The sequence below is a fragment of the Lithobates pipiens genome, unplaced genomic scaffold, assembly GCF_037356315.1.
Source record: "Lithobates pipiens isolate NorthernLeopardFrog02 unplaced genomic scaffold, aLitPip1_a1.2 Scaffold_8, whole genome shotgun sequence".
Taxonomy (NCBI): domain Eukaryota; kingdom Metazoa; phylum Chordata; class Amphibia; order Anura; family Ranidae; genus Lithobates; species Lithobates pipiens.
Window position 1 is genome coordinate 247,899,918 of NW_027507903.1, and position 13,740 is coordinate 247,913,657.

The 13,740-nt window shown below is 50.1% G+C and overlaps 1 protein-coding gene across 2 annotated transcripts in view; it reads right to left on the reverse strand.

Annotated features, from left to right (window-relative positions):
- The window catches only part of HELB (DNA helicase B), a 79,739-nt gene that overhangs the window by 16,763 nt on the left and 49,236 nt on the right, over window positions 1-13,740 (reverse strand). For both annotated transcript variants that reach the window (XM_077469666.1, XM_077469665.1), the window contains 2 exons: window positions 13,349-13,433; window positions 910-969 (listed from right to left, as the gene is read on the reverse strand). In XM_077469666.1, the coding sequence (XP_077325792.1) occupies window positions 910-969; window positions 13,349-13,433 (145 nt within the window). The remainder of the gene's footprint in view (window positions 1-909; window positions 970-13,348; window positions 13,434-13,740) is intronic.

The following is a 13,740-nucleotide window of genomic DNA, read 5'->3' on the forward strand; positions in this document are numbered from 1 at the left end:
GAAAAAGTTATGTTCTTTAAACTGGTATTTGGATAAATGTTAAAATAATTGTAAAAAGCCTACAATTACACTGGAGGAGCTTACCATTCACAGATGGAACAGTGGGGCATGCCGTAGACCCTCTGCTATTCAGACAGCCCAGAGAGTGCCAGTGAGAGGGCTCAATGTCCAGATTGGGACTCTTCGGCACAGCGAGTCTATGGCGTGCCCCCCATGCCATCTGTGGATGCCACAAGCTCCTCGCTGCTCTGGGGACCTCCAGTGTAATCGTAGGCTTTTTACAATTATTTTAACATCTATCCAAATACCAGTTTTAAGAAGACAACTTTTTCATTATCATTGCCATTGCTACTGAATAAACTTGTAATTTTATCATTGCCATTGAGGGACTCACTTGACATTATTATCCACCCATTGTGCGCAGACCATTATTGTTTTTGTAGCTTGATTGAACAGCCCATCTGGCAAATGAAAAAACATGAATTTCTAACCAAAGCTGGGTACACAGTTTTTTAACCTTTAATTAGAAGGCTGAAAGGAGAAAAAAAAAAAAACACTAACAGATTCCTGCATCCTCACAAGGGAGGTGGATGAAGGAATCCTCCCCTCTGTGCTCTATTCTAACAGCGGGGACTCCCGCCCCATCAGAATACAATGATCAGAGGCTGAGCCATTGGCTGCAGACCACAGATCGAAGAAAGTTTGCCAGAAGTCAATTCAATGACTGGATTCTGTTGAACAGGAAGGCCTACAGCTTAAAACTTAGCTGGTACCTGCTGAACCGGCTGAAATTCGATCCATGTGTACCTGGCTTAAACTTGGATCATCTGCCCAAGCCGACCACCAGACTGGCTATAAAAATACTGAGTACAAGTCTAGAGGGAAGAGAACACCAAGTTACATACTTACTTCATTGTATGTCCTGAGTAGTGTGTGCAGCACAGCTCATTTATCAGTAAACAATCCTTCCTAAACGTACAGAGAAAAAAACATTTTTTAAATTTTAAAAAATGATGTACATAATTTAAACCATAATGCTAAGTACATTAATAAAACAGGATGCCTAAAATTGATGAAGCAATTGAAAAGTAGTAATGCAAACTAGGTCATTTAAATAAAATAAAAAAATCTGCCAAGCTGTTCTTTCAAATTGCACTATTAAATTAAATTTTTTCAACTAGATTGCGTGTTCTAGACTAAACAGGCCACCACTGAGTTCTGATAAAAATATGTGCAATGCTCAGGTTGCAAAATGGTGATGTCATCCACACGATTCATAGAATGTGTGGACCTCTTTAGGGTGTAATCACACACTGGGGGTTCCCACAATTAGCTGCAAGTAGGCAGCCCCACTGAAAGCAATGGGAGGCTGCCAGCTTTTGCAGCAAAATTGCTCCCACTTGCATGCAATAGCTCATGTAATGATCAAATGCAAGTGATTGGACCTGGACACAGACCTCAGGGCTGCACCCCCAGCTCCAAACCAAGATTTTGATTACCCATTACAATACTGGGCACTTTCCCTCTTTTCCTTGCCCAGGCCAATTTTCCGCTTTCAGTGCTATCCCAATTTGAATGAAAATTGCGTGATCATGCAACACTGTACACATAAATGAAATTGTTATAGTTTTTTTTGAGACAGATAAAGCTTTCTTTTGGTGGCATTTAATCACTACTGGGCTTTTGTATTTTTTGCTAAACAAGCAAAAATTTTTAAAATAAAAAAAAATATTTATTTTTCTTTCTTAGTTTGTGTATGCAGTATTTTTTTTTTTTTTGCCCTCACTGATGTACAGTGATGAGGCTGCACTGATGATCAGTGTGCTGACAGCTTTGCCGGTTACTGGCTCTCCTTTCCTCAGAGACTCAGCCTGTGAGGAAAGGATTGCCGATAACCGGCAAGTCTGTTTACATGTGATCAGCTTTGATTGGATACAGCATGGTAAAGAGCTGATGTAATTGGCTCTTTACCCCGATCTGAAGGACCCAGTGGACACAGAGCACATCCAATGAGCTACCCAGGGGGCAGGGTTCTGGGAGGATGCCCTCCCAGATCTGGTCGATCGCGCTGTAGCCATATTTCATCTATAGCATGATATTGAAGTAGTTAAGTCTGCTCTGATGCTTAAAAAGATGGACATATAGGAAGGAGCCACTTTCTGAAGAGCATGGCCCCTGACTCCAGCAGTTGACTGTTTAAATAAAGCCTTTTAATTTTCAATAACACAACTTACTAGGACTTACTGCAATGCAGATAGATCATGGCTGGTGAGATTGGACAGTAGGCTGCTGTACATAGTTTCCTAAAAACATCACAGCAGCTTGCCTCAGTACTCCTCTAAAGAGCCTTCTGTCATGATGCAAGCAGTGGGCTGGCTCTTGGAAGGAGTTATGCAATATCATAATACCTTGAGGGGTGGATGTCGGTCTGGAGGAGTGGGTGTTACTAGGTAGACTGAATTTGCATGTAAACTGCCCTGGGTAGCATCCACGTGTGATGCAGAGCCACAATGATTAGAAGAACTTAAATCAAACGGGTGGGCCAGTCACACGCTGATAGGATTTCACGGCATACTAAAAATTTTCAGTACAAAAGAGCCTGTACGACAAGGTTTGCTGTGTCCTTAGGCCGTCATCCAATAAGGAATTAAACAGTCTTTAGCTGGTCATAGATTGTTTGAAATCTGGTTGGTTTTGCAGAGACTGAATTTTTATCAATGTGTGGCCGTTCTGAGTGGACAAGTTGGAATACTTTAGTCAATCAGCGATTCCAGCTGCTGAATGTGCATTCTGACAGTGCCCAGTCCCGCTGTCACAATACAATGTCCCAATTGGGATTTCTCCATCCACCTTGTTTGAGTGGATGGAAAATCTGTTTGTTTGTTTTTTCCCCCATTCAGGCCGCTGAAAACCTGCCTACCAATGGCCAGCATTACTCACTTACGTGTGTTATTTTAACCCTAAGTCATTGAGCTCTGTAAACAAAGGAGAAAACCTGTTGGCTAAACTAAAAATGCAAAATAGGAGTGTGCACTCTTTACCAGTTATAGGACATTTGGAGTACTATACATGGCAAAAAAGAAAAACAAACCTTTTGGTATGTGTAACATTACCTGCTCCTCCCCTGCAGGTCCTTAGCTGTATTTACAGGCAATTCCCAGCTGTCATTTTACTGAAATATTTTTGTTTCATTAACACAACAATATTTGTCCCTCCTGTGACAATTGTATTACTTGTTGATCCTGCCAGTGGCTCTAATATTTTTAAATTCATTTAGCAAAGTGACAACACTGTTCATTCTGCAGTGAGGTCACCCAGCTGTGGTGTCAACCTGTAGCACGGGCATATCATGAAATCAGTGGACCTGTGTGCAAGATAAAAAGTGGATCCTGGGCATTGCAAAAAAAAAAAAAGTGTCACACCTCTGCTTAATGTGGGGGTGGCTTAAAGGGTGTGGTTTAATAGAGTCTGAGATGACTCGCATAGTGCAGAATGCAGTAATGTTAAATAGGGAATGTACAATGCAGAGTGTACGGCGGTGGGTCTTATGTACAGAAGAGGAGTATAGAGAGTATGGAGGTGGGTAGTATGTGCAGGAGAGGAGGGCAGAGTGTATGTAGGTGTGTATAATGTGCCGGTGAGGAGTGTACAGCGGTGGGTAGTATGTGTAGGATGGTGTAAGTAGGGCAGTGGATGGTGTCAATAGTTTTCTTTTTCATTATTATTTTTTACAATTTAATTTTTATTTTTATTTTTTTTTCAAAATGCCTTTTGGGGGCCAGTGGGCGGTGTCAGTAGGGCAGTGGACAATAACATTATTTTTTTTATTTTTTACATTTTATTTTTTTTCCCACAATGGTGGGAGTAGTAAACAGTGTCAGTAGTTTGTTTTTATTATTTTATCTATTATTATTTACAATTTTGTTTATTTTTTAAATCATTTTTTTTATATTTTTTTCACAGTGCTTCTGGGGAAGGGGGCAATGGACAGTGTCAGTAAGGAAGTGGACGGTGTCAGTAATTTTTAAATTTTATTACAATTTCATTTGTTTTTCATTTTTTTCACAATGCTTTTTTTTGGGGGGTGGCGGGGGGGGGGGGGATGGTTGGGGGCAGTTGACTGTGTTGGTAGGGGCAGGGGGTAGTGGTATTAGTATTTTTTTTTACAATTTTATTTTTTAATATCTTTTGCATTTTTTTTTTTTTTTTTTAACAGCTCTGTTGGTGGACTTTAGTGAAATTTCAGGGGTCTAAACAGACCTCTGACATCTCCCCTTTGAGACAGAGAAAGGAACTGAGGACACAGATTCCCCAGTCTTTTTTCAGCAGCCTCAGCACTAAAAATGAATGGACAGGAGACAGAGGCTCATTCATAAACTGAAGAAGAGTAAACACAGGTTACTCTGCTCAGTTATTAGAGGACACAGTAGTGATCGCTCACTGTGACCAATTCAGAAAAGCAAAGGGCCGATAAAATAGTATTTTTGTACTCGCCGTAAAATCCCTTTCTCTGTAATTCACCGACCGACACAGCGCCTCTCTGTAACGAAATGGATTTTGTTAGCCTGCCACTAGGAGAACTAGGCAAAATTGTAACACAAAACACAGAATTGTCAGTACCGTCCTGGGGGGCGGACCCTGTGCTAACAACCCTCCCTGCTGCCCCAGCAGCCTCAGTACGTCAACAAGCAGTATAACGTAGAGAAAAGGAGGGGAGGGTGCTGTGTCGGTCGGTGAATTACAGAGGATTTTACGGTGAGTAAAAAAATCCTATTTTTTCTTATATTCACCGACCGAAACAGCTCCTCTCTGAAACTAAATTGGACGCCCCCAAGCAGTGCCAAATGAGGGGTGGGAAAAAACACCATTAAAACTTCATCCACCATGGCAAATGGGAACTAGTGAAACTAAGCCCACAAAAAAACAGCAGTGTACGAAAAAACACACCGCCATATAACCGGGTATTCTCAACAGGAGAGATCCCCAACACCGCAACCTTTTTGCGGAAGTAATGCAACAGTGCATTAACAGTACTGCATTTTTATCGAAAAACCAGGAAAAAAACTCAATTGCAACTACACGGCCACCTGCAAAACTTTGCGGCCAAAACAGGCATCAGCCGATGCACTGACGTCTACCTTGTAGAACTTGGTAAACGCATGGACAGACGACCAGGTCGCCACCTTATAGTTTCATAGTTAGCAAGGTTGAATAAAGACACCAGTCCATCCAGTTCAACCTGAGTGTCTACAATTGTCCCTATCCCTGTACATTGCACACTCACATCGGTCCCTACCCTCAAGAAGCCCACAATCCAAGGTCTCCATTCTTATACTAGGGCCAATTTTGGACAGAAGCCAATTAACCTACCTGCATGTCTTTACACACCTGAGCGACCAACGCTTGGTGTCGGAAGGCCCAAGACATTTCGATTGTCCTTGTAGAGTGGGTCGTGACCGGAAAGGGGGGCACCTGCCCCTTCCAGGTGTAGGCTTGTACTACAATCTGCTTGATCCACCTGGAAATGGTGGCAGACGAGACCGCCATATCCTTCTTTGGACCAGCCACCGAAACAAACAGTGAGTCTGACTTCCGAAAGGGAGCCGTGGCCGACAAATACACTTTTAGGGCCCTAACCACATTGAGAGTGTGAAGGGCCACCTCTTTGGGATGCTTCGGCTTAGGACACAACGATGGTAATACAATATCCTCATTGATATGAAAAGCCGAGACCACCTTCGGTAGAAAGGACGGTTGTGGACGTAACACCATCTTATCCCTGTGGATGACCAGATAAGGTGACTTGCAGGACAAGGCCGCCCATTCCGAAACCCTGGTGCTCAACGCCAACTTCTGGTCTACACCTTGCTGAAGAAACAGCAGGATCCTGGATATAAAAAAAGGAGCACGGAGGCCACCCTTTCTCCTCACACATGCAGATATAGGCCTTCCAGGTACGATGGTATATCTTCTGGGAAGAAGATTTCCACGCCCTCAACATAGTCAGAATCACCGAGTCCGACAGACCCCAGTTCCTCAGCACCTGACTCGCAATAGACATGCCGTTAAAGCCAACGATGGTAAAGCAGGGTGAAAAAGATTGAACCTTGAGACAGGAGGATCTCCCGCAGCGGCAGTCGCCAGGGAGCGTCTGCCACCAGACGCACCAGGTCTGCGTACCAAGGAGGCTGGGGCAACCAGGATCACTGGAATCCCCTCAGCTTCCATTCTGCGCAGCAGGCGTGGTAACAGTTTTAGCGGAGAAAAGGCGTAGATCAGCTGGTACTGATCCCACGGAGCCACCAGCGCGTCTGCCCGTGGATCTCTTGTCCTGGGCACAAGTCTCGGCACCTTCCGATTGAGACGGGAGGCCAAAAGATCCACATCTGGTGTGCCCCATATCAGGCACAGCAGCCTGAAAAATCTCCGGATGCAATGCCCATTCTCCTGGGTCCAGCATCTGTCGACTCAGATAGTCCGTCTGCCAATTTTCCACTCCCGGGATGTAAATGGCCGACAGGGCAGGAACGTGTCGCTCTGCCCACCGAAGTATGTGAGCGACCTCCCGAGCAGCGGCTGAGCTTCTTGTTCCCCCTTGGTGATTTATGTACGCTACAGCTGTGGAGTTGTCCGACTGTATCCTGATCGGACGTCCTTGAAGACACATCGACCATGTGTGGAGGCACAGCCTGATCGCTCTCAATTTGAGCAGATTGATCAGCAACTTGGATTCTTCCGTCGACCAGAGGCCCTGCGCCGACTGAATCCCACTCCACCCCAGCCGGATAGACTGGCGTCCGTAGTGATCACTGTCCAATTCAGAGGAAGGAACGATTTTCCGGACTGAATCACCAGGGACCTCAACCACCAGATCAGAGAGTCCCTGACTGGCTGGCTCACCTGGATCTGCCGATCCAGGAACAACGGAGATTTGTCCCATTTTGTCAAAATCTCCTTCTGCAGGACTCTGGTGTGGAACTGGGCATAAGGCGCTGCCTCAAAGGAGGCTACCATGAGCCCCAGTACTCGCATGCAAAAGCGGAGCGACGACCACCTGCGGTTCATCAGTAGTTTGACCGCAGCTCTGAGAGTCTGCAATTTGTCTGAAGGGAGAAAGACTCTCGCTTCCCTGGAGTCCAATAGCAAACCTAGGTACTCCGGACGCTGTGTCTGTACACTTACCGACTTCTTTAGGTTCAACAGCCACCCAAATTCTTGCAGGGTCTGCATGGTGATCGCCACATCCTCCTCTAATTCTGAGAGATGCTCTCAGGAGGAGATCGTCTAGGTGACCCACGATCGCGATCCCGCGTTGTCACAGCAACGCCAATACTGGAGCCAGTACTTTGGTAAAGACTCGGGGGGGGCTGATGCCAGGCCAAAAGGAAGAGCCACAAATTGGTAGTGGGCTTCCCCTACTGCAAAACGCAGACATTTTTGATGCAGAAGGCATATGGGTATATGCAGGTACGCATCCTGGATGCCAGGGAGTCCTCTTGATGGAGTGCAGCGACTACTGAGCGAACTGATTCCATTCTGAACCTCTGCACTTTTACAAAGTGACTGAGGGCTTTTAAGTCCAAAATCGGACGTACCCCTTCCTACTTGGGAACCACAAACAGATTGGGTAGAACCCCTGGAAGCATTCCGTTTCCGGAACTGGTACAATCACCCCCTGATTCAGCAAGTCTCTCACCGTCCCTAACAGGGCCTCCCGGCGAACCGGGGATGTGGGTATGCTGGAGGGGAAGAATCTGTTTGGAGGCCAAGAGAGAAACTATCTTGTAGCCTGTGGAAATCAGGTTGAAGACCCATTGGTAGGAATAACCGGAAGGTCCACCGGGCTGCAAACTCCCGAAGACGACCCCCCACCCGAGATGTGGGTGGGGGCAAACCTTCATGCCGTAGCACTTTTGTTTGCAGGCTTGTTAGGCTTGCGGTTCCAGGGACGCTTCTGACTGTCCATGGGCGTCCTGTCGGGCTGGGGACGTTTTGTCGAAGCACCGGGCGGACGAAAAAGCCGATTGTGAGCGGAAAAAGAGGGCCCTTGCCTGTGGCGTGGCTCCTTAGCTTTCCTGGCCTGTGGGATTAGTGTACTCTTACCACCCGTGGCATTTTTAATAATGTCATCCAACAAGGCTCCAAAGAGCTGGTCGCCAAGGAAGGGAAGATCCGTCAGGGCTTTCTTAGATGCCTGGCCAGCAGACCAGTATTTTAGCCAAATCAGGCGCCTCAGCACCACAGCTGACACTGAAGCCCTGGATAACAGTGGGAGAGTATCCAGGGTCGCGTCACAAACGTACTTAAGGCCTTGCACTAGTTGGTCTGCTAGTTCCACGCAGACAGGGGAGGCCTGTTGCTCTCCCAATTCGCGGTGCAAAAGTTTTGCCCACTCAGTCAGTGTCTGCAACACCAGTGCGGATGCCAGTACAGGTCGCACGGCTGACCCCACAACCGTAAACAAGGAACGAGCCACCGCCTCGGCCTTCCTGTCTGTGGGATCCTTGAGAATACAGGAGTCCCCTCAACCGGGATCGTGGTTACTTTATTCAACCTGGATACTGGGGGGTCCACGACCGGAGGAGCCGACCATTTCTTGAGAAGGCTTTCCCTCAAAAGGGGTAATGCACCGTCATGTTTTTGGGGACCGAAAAGGACCCGGACGGAGAATCATCCTCGCTGCCCGAATGGTCCTGGTAGCCTCGTCTGATAGGTCAGAGCAGGGGTCACAAGCCACAGCAGGGCCCGAGTCTGCATCAGAGCTCTCCCCAGAGGACGGGGGGCAGGGGCCTTTTACGCGCACCTTCCCTTCCACGCACGCCTCTATTTTTGCAACAAAAGAGTTAAGGACCGCCATCAGGGTGTCCATGGGCACAGCGCTATCCGCAGGCGACCCGGTTGCAATAGCCTGGATTTCGGGGGAAGAAACACCAGTGTCTACCCTGTCTGCCACCTTAAAGGGGACTTAGGACAGCGAAGGTCCCACCCTCCTGCTGCCGCCTGGTGGGGGGTTCCTTGCGCCAGACTCACCACCCTGGGGCGTTCTGTGATGGTTACTAGCCGTGCCTGTAGTCCCCTGGAGGTTACCCAAGTGCAGAGTGAAGAATCTGTGTTGGCAGCAGCTGTAGAAAAGAGCGGTGAAGCGATCTGCAGAGCTTGCACCAGCGTTCGGAGAATGGCCATCCAGCATCCTGTATACAGAGGGAACACAGGAAACAGCATGTGAAAGCACATGGTATGCTGTCAGAGAGCTGCAGTGAAAAGAGCAATCGGGCTTCAAGGAAATGGCCGCCAATGATACTAATAGGAAAATCTCATAGAAGATGGCCGCTGAGGCTTACAAGGGGAACCTGCTCTGCCCGCAGCCAAAATGGCCGCCGGACAGCGCAATGCAGTGACAAGAGAATCATAAACCAGCGCTGCCTCTTACCAGCAAAAATACCTCCACAGACACCTTTTTTGGGACCCCCCACACCGGGACCAGGACCATCGCTAGCTGCACAGACCCCCTATAGGTGAGAGACCCAGCAATCCCCATACACACCCCGCCAGCAGCACATGCAGCCACCCCCCGGGGGGGGGGGGGGGAGAGGGAAGATAGGGACATGGGAGAGAAGAGAAGGAGGTGAGGCAAAATAAAACTGGGGCTGCTAGGGCAGCAGGGAGGGTTGTTAGCACAGGGTCTGCCCCCCGGGCGGTACTGACAATTCTGTGTATTGTGTTATAATTTTGCCTAGTTCTCCTAGTGGCAGGCTAACAAAATCCATTTAGTTACAGAGAGGAACTGTGTCAGTCGGTGAATATAAGAGAAATTACATTTACTGGCACCTTCCTCCATTCTCAATCCTGACACATTCCCCAACAGCAGCTGGCAGAAGAGGAGAGGAGGGAAGCCGGCTGTGGGGGGCGAAGGAGGACAACACAGAGGGGGGGCGCCGGAGGACGACGACACAGAGGGGGGGGGCGCCGAAGGACGACACGGGGGGGGGGCCACGAAGGACGACGACACAGAGGGGGGGGCGGAGGACGACGACACAGAGGGGGGGGCGGAGGACGACGACACAGAGGGGGGGGCGGAGGACGACGACACAGAGGGGGGGGGGGCGGAGGACGACGACACAGAGGGGGGGGGGGCGGAGGACGACGACACAGAGGGGGGGGGGGCGGAGGACGACGACACAGAGGGGGGGGGGCGGAGGACGACGACACAGAGGGGGGGGGGGCGGAGGACGACGACACAGAGGGGGGGGGGGGGGCGGAGGACGACGACACAGAGGGGGGGGGGCGGAGGACGACGACACAGAGGGGGGGGGGGCGGAGGACGACGACACAGAGGGGGGGGGGGGCGGAGGACGACGACACAGAGGGGGGGGGGGGGGCGGAGGACGACGACACAGAGGGGGGGGGGCGGAGGACGACGACACAGAGGGGGGGGGGCGTAGGACGACGACACAGAGGGGGGGGGGGGCGTAGGACGACGACACAGAGGGGGGGGGGCGGAGGACGACGACACAGAGGGGGAGGGGGCGGAGGACGACGACACAGAGGGGGAGGGGGGCGGAGGACGACGACACAGAGGGGGAGGGGGGCGGAGGACGACGACACAGAGGGGGAGGGGGGCGGAGGACGACGACACAGAGGGGGAGGGGGGCGGCGGAGGACGACGACACAGAGGGGGGGGGGGCGGAGGACGACAACACAGGGGGGGGGCGGAGGACGACGACACAGAGGGGGGGGGCGGAGGACGACGACACAGAGGGGGGGGGGGCGGAGGACGACGACACAGAGGGGGGGGGGCGGAGGACGACGACACAGAGGGGGGGGGCGGAGGACGACGACACAGAGGGGGGGGGGCGGAGGACGACGACACAGAGGGGGGGGGCGGAGGACGACGACACAGAGGGGGGGGCGGAGGACGACGACACAGAGGGGGGGGGCGGAGGACGACGACACAGAGGGGGGGGGGCGGAGGACGACGACACAGAGGGGGGGGCGGAGGACGACGACACAGAGGGGGGGGGGCGGAGGACGACGACACAGAGGGGGGGGGGCGGAGGACGACGACACAGAGGGGGGGGGGCGGAGGACGACGACACAGAGGGGGGGGGGGCGGAGGACGACGACACAGAGGGGGGGGGCGGAGGACGACGACACAGAGGGGGGGGGGGCGGAGGACGACGACACAGAGGGGGGGGGCGGAGGACGACGACACAGAGGGGGGGCGGAGGACGGGGGCGGAGGACGACGACACAGAGGGGGGGGCGGAGGACGACGACACAGAGGGGGGGCGGAGGACGACGACACAGAGGGGGGGCGGAGGACGACGGCACAGAGGGGGGGGCGGAGGACGACGACACAGAGGGGGGGGCGGAGGACGACGACACAGAGGGGGGGGCGGAGGACGACGACACAGAGGGGGGGGCGGAGGACGACGACACAGAGGGGGGGGCGGAGGACGACGACACAGAGGGGGGGGCGGAGGACGACGACACAGAGGGGGGGGCGGAGGACGACGACACAGAGGGGGGGGCGGAGGACGACGACACAGAGGGGGGGGCGGAGGACGACGACACAGAGGGGGGGCGGAGGACGACGACACAGAGGGGGGGCGGAGGACGACGACACAGAGGGGGGGGCGGAGGACGACGACACAGAGGGGAGGGCGGAGGACGACGACACAGAGGGGGGGGCGGAGGACGACGACACAGAGGGGGGGGGCGGAGGACGACGACACAGAGGGGGGGGCGGAGGACGACGACACAGAGGGGGGGGGTGGAGGACGACGACACAGAGGGGGGGCGGAGGACACAGGGGGGGGCGGAGGACGACGACACAGAGGGGGGGGGGCGGAGGACGACGACACACGGAACAGCTGGGAATGATCATGCAGCAGGAGGGAAAGCTGTGAGCACCAATCTCCCTGAGTGGCTTTTCAGCTGACAGCCGCGGGAGGGAGAGAAGTGGCTGTCAGACAAAAAAGCCAAGCAGAGAGAACGCCGCTTGCAGCTGTCCCTCCCACACCAATGATCCCTGGCTGTGAACCAGGGGACCATCCATGTGTGCAGGGTGGGTCACAGTAGACACCCCCTCCACTCAGGGGCCTGTGTGCAGTGAACACCCTGCACCCATGGATGATACACCGCTGCAGTTGTAGCCTTAGATCAACATGAAGTTTTAGATGTATTTTAAGTGAGAGAGAAACAAATTAAAGGCCAGCTAGTTACAGCATTAGTATATATATATATAATATATATATATATATATATATATATATATATATATATATATATATATATATATTATATATATATATTTTTTTTTTTTTTTTTTTAAAGCTGGTTGTAAACCCTTAGCCCTTGTACACACAGTCGGACATTCCGACGGAAAATGTCTGATCGGACCGTGTTGTCGGATAATCCGACCGTGTGTGGGCTCCATCAGACTGTTTCCGTCGGAATATCCGACCGACAAAGTTTTAGAGCTGGGCTGGACTTTGTCCGACCGTTTGTAGAGAATTCTGATCAGACAAAGTGCCATGCATGCTCAGATCAAATTCCTAGACCAAAGCTATTAGCTACTAGCCTGAATGTAGTCCCGTCGTAACGAAATAACGTCATCACGTTCTGAACGATTGGATTTTCCGACAACTTTGTCCGACCGTGTGTATGCAACACCAGTTTCAGACAAAATCCGACGGATTTGGTTGTCGGAATGTCCGACCGTGTGTACAAGGGCTTACATATACCCAGTTAACCTACTAGTTTTAGGCAATACACAAAGACGGAAGAAATCCTCCTATGCAAAGTTGTACTTATTTACCTGCAGCCATCCTTCTGTAGATCGTTCTAAAAACACAAAGATTAAAGGATTTTTTCTGAGCTCTAGCAGCAGGGAGCAGGGATCGGATATCTAACACACTGCAGAGCATAAAGCACAGAGTCGCGATATCTGACAACTAATTGGAAGAAAGTGACACACCGCTTTTTCACAGGCTTGTGGAAAACTACACAGAGCTAAGGCTGTCAGTCTCCTACTGTGTGCAGGAGAGGGGCAGGAAAACTTTGTCAGAATATAAATAGAAAGAAACACATGTGAAATGAATAAAGGAATTCATAATGAAAGTAATATTGATATATATATAAAAAAAAAAAAAAAAAAAAAAAAAAAAAAAAAAGGTATTAACCCCATATAGTTACCAGAACTCAAATATATGTCTTGGTATAGTGGTCATTATTTACATGAGAAAAAAATATTTTCAAAAATTGTATTTTGGAATCCTGACCATAATAAATACAAGAATAAAATTCTGTATAAAAGAAGATCATTACATATTCACTTAATAACTTACCTCCTAAATGCAATGAACTGAGAGTGTTTATCATCCTGCAGTCCTGGGCTGTCCTCAATCAATGCTTTTATAGCAGTAATTAAATCTGGGATTGACAAAGTGAATTGAATTTAACAGCAGACAGGGCATTAAATATCTGAATAAAATGCATACTGGTTCATGCCATACAAATCAATCAGAGCAAGAAGAATAAAACACATAATGACCAACGGACTTATCAACTGCCAGAGAAAGCAAAGTCTCTAAAATCTAATTGTCTTGAATACATATATTTGAAATATCTTGCCCAAAAGTCACAAGATATTTCATACCTTTAGTCACTTTTTCAACTTTCCATCTATTAAATCCTCTGCCCTTGTTGTTTTAACTTTGAATAGTAAAACATTTTTTTC